Below are 9,297 nucleotides of genomic sequence, written 5' to 3' on the forward strand. Positions count from 1 at the left end.
ATTATGGTGAGTTAAAAATGCGTTTTCTATTGTAAAATATATGTTATTAAGTTGTTGAATTACATTAATATTATTATAAATTTCGTTATAGATACAGTTATGGTCATAAAAAATCAAGACAAATCTTATGGGTGCAATTATTCCACTGGCACCTGCGAAATTACCAAAAGAACTGACCATAGCTATTTATTGTATTTTTCTAAATTATCTTTATAAATAAACAACTTAACACTTTATTATTTGTTATTATTATTATTTTTTTATAAATAAGCGTCCTCGTTGCTTAGGCGACTAGTTAAATTAGATTTGTAGGGTTATTTTTTCAAGAATTATATATGATTAAGTAAAAATAAAATAATAATTATTTTTACATTTTTACTTCAACACACATATTTCTTGAAAAAAAACCCTGCTAATATAAATATGAAATCTTTAAAACCCAAATAATTCAATTAAACCTTAAATAAAAATATGAAATTAACAAAAAAAACTATAAACTAAACTATTAACTAAAACTAGAAAGTAATACTTAATCGAGAAGAAAAACCCTACTAATCCTGTTAAGAACTTAGTAAGTCGTATTAGTAAAACTTACTAAGTTCCGATTATAAACCTTATCATTCCTACTAAGTTTCCTACTAAAACTTGCTAATCCTACTAAGTTCCTAGTAAGTACTCATCGGGAACTTACTAAGTTTTAGTAAGAAACTTATTAAGTACTTAACAGGATTAGCCGGTTTTTTTTTCTCGGGTAGTTTTGATTTGTTACTGTATTCATGACCAGTTTTTAAAAACATCCCTATTGTAGAAGGATGAAATTTCAATTCAGTGACGTCTTTGACTAGTTATTAAATATGTTTTTTTCTCTTATTGCCAATTCATTCCATCTTTAACTTTTCAATAACAGGTGCAGTGTGTGAATTTTTTAAGCATGTAATGCATTTATATAAGTCAAATTATATAAAATATAATTAAGTTTATTCAGTTATTTTTTCTTCCATATTTTATTATTAATAATTTTTATTAATTTGTTATTAAAGATTATTAAGACTATTTCAATATATTGGTCATCATAATAAAATCATTATAATGATTGTAATTTCTTTTTAATAAAAGTATTACTAATAATGTTTTTATAATTATAGCTGTTATTACTTGTTTTAGTTGTCTAAGTTTTTAAAATTTTTAAGATTTTTACCTTGTATTAGTGCTTGTAATTTTTAAATACTGTTACAACCTTTTTGAAATAGTTGATTGTTGCAAATATACTATCTTAAATTATTTAATTATATTTATTTGAATTAATGTTCTTTTAAAGCATTTTCTAGAGCAATTCTGTTTTCTTAAACAACAGTTTAAATTTTATCAACATTTGAATTCAGATAAATCAATTACTAATTGATACTGATTGATTGACACTGGGATCTGTGAATAAGTTACTATCATTGATTCAGTAGATAAGTGTAGTTGAGTAAAAGCTGGTGAAACTTGTTTACATTTAGAATAGAGGTGTGAACAACTGGTGAACAACTGTGATTAGACTGAGCAGATTTTGCTGGTTGTAATATTTTTTTCAATTTGCAGTTTACATCTAACGGAAATAAACTGACTCTGAGATAAATAAAACTATGTAAAATAAATAGTGTGTTCCATTGAACCAGAAAACTCTTTATTTTAGTTTTTTCTTTATAATTTTTTTCGGTAACTGGCAAATTCAATTCTTAAATTAGGACCATTTTCAGAAGAGTTTTTACAACAAAGTTACATATTAAGTTTAGAGTTGAAAGTTTTTGTAAATAACTAGGTAGACAGATAAATTATTTTAGACAAAATTTAATTTAATTTACTCAGGGACTTATTTAAACAAAATAGTTTTATACTATACAGTCCAGGATTACGCAGTGGGTGGTAACATTTTAGGGTATATTTTCGTTCCCAGACTCTAATCAGAACAATTTTGGACAAAACATCCATAAATGACATAAGTATGTCATTTATGGATCCAATAATGAAATAAGTCCATCAATGTCGAATGACATACTTATTTCATTTATGAATCTATAAATGACAAACTTATGTCATCTATGGATTTTAAAGTAATTACAAGTTTGGAGTTTAGAACATATCTGGAAGTTGTTTAAATCAAATTCAAAAAAATCCTTGATCAGTTTCTACTTCAATCCAAATGTTTCATACAGTCAAAGCATGAATGACAGAAAATTAAATTTATTTAATGCCCTAACTAGCATTTTCACTGGATTTGAATTCCAACTCTGGAATTGATCATTAAAATTAAATCCATTAGAACAATTTTCTACCAAAGTTTGTTAAAATCTTATTTAGTTATTTATAAAAAGCAAAAATACACGTGGGGATATTCTAAAAACTAGTTTTATTTTTTTATATTACTTTTAATATATTGCATTTTAATACACTGTTTTATTTGTTATTTTTATATAATATATATTTTTTAGTTATTATTATCATTATTTTTAGTATTTTTTAAATATATTATTTATAAAGAATCTACATTTAATTAAAAATACTATATTTTATTTAATTTTTTTTTATGATACTATAATGTATATTTTTTTTCAAGTGTTTCGTTTCACCAAAAATACACATTTATAAATATAAACAATAAATATTTGACATTTCTTATAAAAAGAATAATACAAATTTATACTTTAGATTGAAAATAAACAATTCTCAGAGAGAAGACTTATATGAGACTTAAAGTAATTGAGATCCTAAAGAAATCCTATGAAGTGTGGTAGCTTTTTGTAGTTACGTTACGTCAAGTTACGTTAGTTTCGAAAGAAATACGATTCGAAAATCGTTTTTCTGCTACGCCCTGATCGCTTCATCTTGCATGTCATATAGTCGTTATACTAATATAGAGGAAAAGAAATATCATCTCAGCAACTTTAATAGAAAAAGTTAATATACTGTAATAACTTTAATAGAAAAAGATAATATACTGTAATTAATATTTATTTTAAGACATATTGCTCCATAAGACTTTTTTTGTTTATAAAATATTTATACAGTTTAACGAACTCTTCCGTTTTTCGGAAGAGTTCGTTAAAATATATAAATATTTTTTTAAATTTATTAAACAATCAATAAAAGCTTATACACGTTTGTTTTTTTACTGTTGAAATATTTCCTACTACAGATCAAAATTGTGGGGTGTTTTACACCTCGTTGTTACTTGGGTATATGATATTTACCAAAATTTTATAAAGCAGAAACAAAACCTAAATTTTAATTCTTGGAGTCAGACAACAAGAAAACATTGCTTAAAAGTCATACAAAAAATTATTTATGCTAAACATAGTGATGCAGAGGTATTAAAATTGCTTTTTCTCATCTTATTTTTTATTATAATGCAACTGTAAAAACTTTAAACTTAAGATAGATTTTTTTTTTAAATGGCTGCGAAAGAGAAATAAGAAACCCCAAAACTACACAGCGCAATTAAGGCGAGATCAGAAGAATTTAATTTCTCGAAAACTAAAACTTACGTTTTTAAACTTCAATTTTTTGTGTTTTCCGCTTATTTCAGAAAATTATTCTGTTAATTACTTTTTATAAATCTTTTTCTTTTTTTTATCCAAGAATTAAACTATCACTAAAATACAAAAACGTGACGGGACAGCATTTATAAAACAATTGAAACAAATGCAAAAAGTGTTTACAATCCAAAAATGTCTCGTTTATTCAAAAAATAGTCTCTTTGTGTCCTGCATTAAAAATATTCGATAAATGGCTAAAAATCGAACACTTAATTTTATCCGTAAACAGTAAAACGTTAAAACCGAAGTTTTCGCATTCAATTTTACTACAGACAAATTATTTCTAAAATAACTTTATAGTCGTTCGATTAAATGACGTAAAACGAATATTTCAGCTTTTATATAAATCTTGCCCCGTAAGAGAACTTGAAACTCATAAAAAAAAATTAACGAACATTAATAAACAAATTATAACAATAAGTTTCAAAAATAAAAATAATAGTCTAATAGTTCTAAAGAACGCACAAAAAAACAACCTAAACGCGATATTTTTCTGTGGATCTCCCTAAGTACACGATATTTAATTGTAATATATAATATATAATATATATATATATATATATATATATATATATATATATATATATATATATATACGTACATACATACATATATATATATATATATATATATATATATATATATATATATATATATATACGTACATACATACATATATATATATATATACACACACACACAGATAGATATATATATATATATATATATATATATATATATATATATATATATATATATATATATATATATATATAGATTGTATAATATTTATACAAAATGAACCTTTGATGCTTCTTGAAAATCTCAATCATTGTCAATAGCTTTTATTATTTCATTCTTCATGCTTAAATAAATAAATAAAAAACTGTTGTTATTTTCAATATTTACAAAAAAAGCTTAAAAAAAATTAGGATTCTTACCTATCATTTAATGCTTTCGTTAAAGTTGGTGTACTTTGCAGATGTTTATTCCTAGGATTCAATATCAAAAAATTACAATTTATAAATGTAATAAAAATACTTTGCAAAATATTTTACAAAATTTGTGACCCTTTATAACATTTATATAATATTTTTGATTAAAAATTTGACAGACCTTCCAGAAAAAAACTTATCATTTAATGCTTTCGTTAAAGTTGGTGTACTTTGCAAATGTTTATTCCTAGGATTCAATATCAAAAAATTACAATTTATAAATGTAATAAAAATACTTTGCAAAATATTTTACAAAATTTGTGACCCTTTATAACATTTATATAATATTTTTGATTAAAAATTTGACAGACCTTCCAGAAAAAAACTTATCATTTAATGCTTTCGTTAAAGTTGGTGTACTTTGCAAATGTTTATTCCTAGGATTCAATATCAAAAAATTACAATTTATAAATGTAATAAAAATACTTTGCAAAATATTTTACAAAATTTGTGACCCTTTATAACATTTATATAATATTTTTGATTAAAAATTTGACAGACCTTCCAGAAAAAAACTTATCATTTAATGCTTTCGTTAAAGTTGGTGTACTTTGCAAATGTTTATTCCTAGGATTCAATATCAAAAAATTACAATTTATAAATGTAATAAAAATACTTTGCAAAATATTTTACAAAATTTGTGACCCTTTATAACATTTATATAATATTTTTAATTAAAAATTTGACAGACCTTCCAGAAAAAACTTATTCAAAAATACTTCAGCCTGAAAGTAAAAAACAATTAAAAATCAAGAAATAAAACAAGAAAAAATATAATAGTACAAAAAAATAAGTTGGCAAAACAAAACAATGTAACAATGTAAATTACAATCTGAGGAGATGTTACTATGTTTATTATTCAGTTCAGATGTTTATTAAATCAGTTAAAAATAAAATATAAAAATATACAACAAAATATGTAATAATTAAAATCATTGATACCTGAATTCTTGAGTATTGCATTAGTTTGGCAAAAAGACAAACAATACTCTCAGGGACAATGAATTTGTAGATGTATTCATTGAACTATAAACATATAAACATTCTTTTAATTTCTTTTTCTATACTGAACTTTACTATACAATAATAAAACACATGATAATACGGAATTATACCCTGGTTTCACGAAAATTGGAACCCAGGGCAAGATATAAATAACTAGATTGATCCTGAGAAAACAACAGTACTAGATCAAAATCTGACATACTTTCTAAAAATTATTACAGATTAAATATCCAATAATTCCTCTATTATTAAATATCAAAATAAACATAAAATTGTAAGTATTTTAATAAAAAATGATAACGAAATAAACGTTTAAATTCTTAGATAAAATCGCTTTAAAAATAAACAACTTTCTGTTAGCGAAATTTATATTAACAAAATTTGCCCTAACCCTTTTAAACCCTAACTTTTTTTGCACCTCCAAATTGATAATCGTTATGTCTGTAACTGTGCAAATACAAATTAAGAATTAAACTATATTAAAATATTGTCCCATCAATTTTTTAGAATAGACAATAGGCCTAAATACAAATTAATTTTTATTAAACTGAAACATGTATTTTGTATATTAAAAAATGTTATTAGAAAAACTAGATATATAATATATCAAATTTGGAGTTTTATCTCATTTGTAGAAATTGTATACTTCTCCAGAATAAATCATTTTTAAAGTTGAGGATGCTGCAATATCTTTAATCTCCTTCTTTGTAAACATTTTCAAAACTGAAACAAAAATCATTTGTCGTTGTTATATATATATATATATATATATATATATATATATATATATATATATATATATATATATATATTATATATATATATATATATATATATATATATATATATATATATATATATATATACATATGTATTAAAATATAAAATTTGAAGTAAAAGTGACTTATTTGAACAATTTGAAGTAAAAATACTATAGAAATTTAACTATAAAAACAGTCATGAAACACATTATAAATTTGTAACATCACCTTCATTATTAGTGTTTTCCACATTAGATATTTTATAAGCTTCGCATATAAAGCTCATTGTTGGAAATCTAATTTGGAACTTGATTACTTTTCTTATCACAACGCGTAATTTAAGGGCTCATGGAGCCCTTATGTAACGCTGAAACATAACATAAGGGCTCAAATAGTAATGCAAGGGCTCATATTGTAACATATGGGCCCATTGCGTAACATCAGGGCTCATAAAACGTAACATGAAGGCTCACACAAACTACTGCTACTGCTACTCCTACAACTACTACTACTACTAAATAGGATTAGGTTCGGCAATAATATATAAGATAATATAAACACATGCTTGACTTATCTGAAGCAAAATAAATGTAAACATGTGTTAACTCGCATGCGTAAAAGAAACAAACAATCAAATAATTGACCTGGAATATGTAAGTTAATACTCTCGCATTAGCAGATTTTCAATTTCTAGACCTAAGTCGCTTTTTTAATACAGTATCTTAAAGCATTTGTTGAACATTATTTTGAAAATAAAAACGTGCAATGAAAAAAAACCATCAATTATTTTTGATTAAACTTACCCAGATCAAATAGTTGCAACTACCCAATAGGCATCGTGAAATCTCTAATCAATGTATATAACTATATACATTAAATAAATCTACTTTTTTAAAGCTTGTTTGAAAACTCTCCTTTTGACAGTCTATAAACTTGGCATTAAAAACAAGTATTAGGTAAAAGTAAATACTTTACTAAAAGCTGAACAATAATTCCGTTGACAGTGATTTAACTTGGTTTTAAAAAACAGAGTCTTCTTCGGGCTACTAGTTAAAGTTGTTAGCAAAAAAACAAAACAGAAAAAAACAATGTTTGAAATTATTATGTTATATACTTGTAGTACAACATTTGATATTTGAGCACTACTTTATGAAGACCACAAGAACATTGCCTACAAACCACATTATGGGCACCAGGATCTCTGTTCTACGCTTTTAAACTGTTCTAAACAGGAACTCGTTAGTGGAAAAAACAAAACAGAAAAACAATACAAACAAAAAAACACATCATTTGTCCTTTTACATCTAATTAAAACGTAGCTTACGAATTGTGGCACCCAGTGAGTTTAATGTTTCTTTTTTCCGTAGTGGTCCTTTACCTTACACTTTATAGCTAAAATTGTAACCATTTAAGCAAAGAAACAGCACATCTTAATACGATTAAAAACAACAGATGCAAATTTGTAACTGTTACCTTCTTTTGAGGCGATACAAAGTGCGACCCAAACTTTATATAAATATAGAGCTAAAACAGAAATATTGACGGCGCCAAAGCAAAAACAAATAACATGAAACAACAAGTATTTTGAAACATTTTAATGAACCACTTACATTTGAATATCAGTCCAGTCGCACGATTCCTTAATTTGAAAGTCAAGTACAAAAGCGATATTTTTTAAACGCCTGCGGTGTAACTTAAAAATGTTTTGTTTTCTTGCAAATACCCTTTTGAACTACTAGAACAAATGTTAGCAAAAAAGCAAGCCTAACATTGATTTCAAATACAAAAAAATACACACAAAAACTGATTGCTTGTAGCACAATATAAGGAGACACTGATTTCTATTTTGTCAGTTTAATATTGGCTAGATAAGAACCAGGTCACTGCTTTGTCACTCTTTGCTCTAAATATGAATTGATTATTGGGGAAACAAGAACAAGACAAGTAGACAAATAAAAAAATAAAAAAAGTAAAACGCTACACATTTAACTAATAATTAGCTTACAAAACGGTGCCAAGAGTAATATTGATGTTTCTTTTATGCTATGGGCCTTTTACCTTATAATTTTAAAACTAAAATTGTAATTAGTTAAACAAACAAACAGCACACTATAACACGATCAAAAACATGAATCATCTGATATGCAATAATAAAATTGTTATCATAACTCGCAAAAAAAAAAAAAAAGAAAAAATCAATAGTGAAAGAAATTACCTAATATCATTTAAATAAAAAAAAAAAAAAAAAAAGAAGAAAATCGACAGGGATAAAATCCAAAGCAATCAAGATGAAGCAAAATGTAACTTGAAATAATCCATTTGTATACATAATAACTGAATTGTGAACCACTTACGTTGCTGAATCTTTTCGGTCAAATATTTTCTTAGTTTACCACTTTACTACAGAGATATCAATTTTAGACGCCAGCAAGATTGTCTAGAAATGTCTTTATGTATCTTTGCAAATACATTTATGAGCTGCAAAAAAATTGTTAGCATAGCAAAACACTTATTTATTTGGTGTGTTTTTTTTTCTTTCTATTTTCTTTTTTCAACTTTATATATTGTTTATTAAAAGTTAATAAAAAGAAAATGTATAAAAAGCTAATTATTAAATCTAAGCACAGTGTTTTAAAGACATGCAAGAAATTAACAAAAATTCGCCAACTACTTGAAAGAATCAATAGCTTACATAAAAACGATATTTTGTTTCACATTATAGCCTCAGCCACACCGCTTGTTTGTCTTCGCGACGCACTAAAATTAAATCTGATTAACACCCAGGCCCCACATGAGATAAAAACAAGTAAACGTAACCACAAAAACTAATAATTAGAACATATACTTAGCATGTAGGCAAACGCACTTAAATGAAAGAAACTGCGTTTTGTGTGTAAAGCAAAATCAAACAGACCTCCAATGCATATTTTCTTGTTTAATGCAAAAACTAGTTGTGTA

General features: G+C 24.9%; 1 protein-coding gene and 1 long non-coding RNA gene across 49 annotated transcripts in view; one reads left to right on the forward strand and one right to left on the reverse strand.

Moving 5' to 3' along the window:
* LOC136085078 (uncharacterized) overlaps positions 1–172 on the forward strand; it is a 1,170-nt gene extending 998 nt beyond the window's left edge. Inside the window, exons 2-3 of the long non-coding RNA XR_010641057.1 lie at positions 1–6; positions 92–172. The exon at positions 1–6 is cut by the window's left edge and continues 40 nt beyond it. This is a non-coding gene — a long non-coding RNA (uncharacterized LOC136085078). The remainder of the gene's footprint in view (positions 7–91) is intronic.
* Positions 1–9,297, reverse strand: part of LOC136084705 (uncharacterized) — a 44,195-nt gene that overhangs the window by 9,258 nt on the left and 25,640 nt on the right. For 41 of the 48 annotated variants that reach the window (XR_010640790.1, XR_010640785.1, XR_010640793.1 and 38 more), the window contains 9 exons: positions 9,032–9,286; positions 6,568–8,817; positions 6,225–6,301; positions 5,689–5,742; positions 5,516–5,599; positions 5,265–5,298; positions 4,695–5,140; positions 4,520–4,570; positions 4,383–4,443 (listed from right to left, as the gene is read on the reverse strand). Coding sequence is in view for 31 of the 48 variants with exons in the window: in XM_065805332.1 (XP_065661404.1) it covers positions 5,109–5,140; positions 5,265–5,298; positions 5,516–5,599; positions 5,689–5,742; positions 6,225–6,301; positions 6,568–6,625 (339 nt within the window). In the remaining 17 variants the exon portion in view is untranslated. Of the gene's footprint in view, positions 1–2,618; positions 2,892–4,382; positions 4,444–4,519; positions 4,571–4,694; positions 5,141–5,264; positions 5,299–5,515; positions 5,600–5,688; positions 5,743–6,224; positions 6,302–6,567; positions 8,818–9,031; positions 9,287–9,297 lie in introns of those variants that run through there. The other 7 variants (XM_065805313.1, XM_065805312.1, XR_010640780.1 and 4 more) reach the window with 6 other exon arrangements.

This window comes from Hydra vulgaris, chromosome 09 (genome assembly GCF_038396675.1).
Source record: "Hydra vulgaris chromosome 09, alternate assembly HydraT2T_AEP".
NCBI lineage: Eukaryota > Metazoa > Cnidaria > Hydrozoa > Anthoathecata > Hydridae > Hydra > Hydra vulgaris.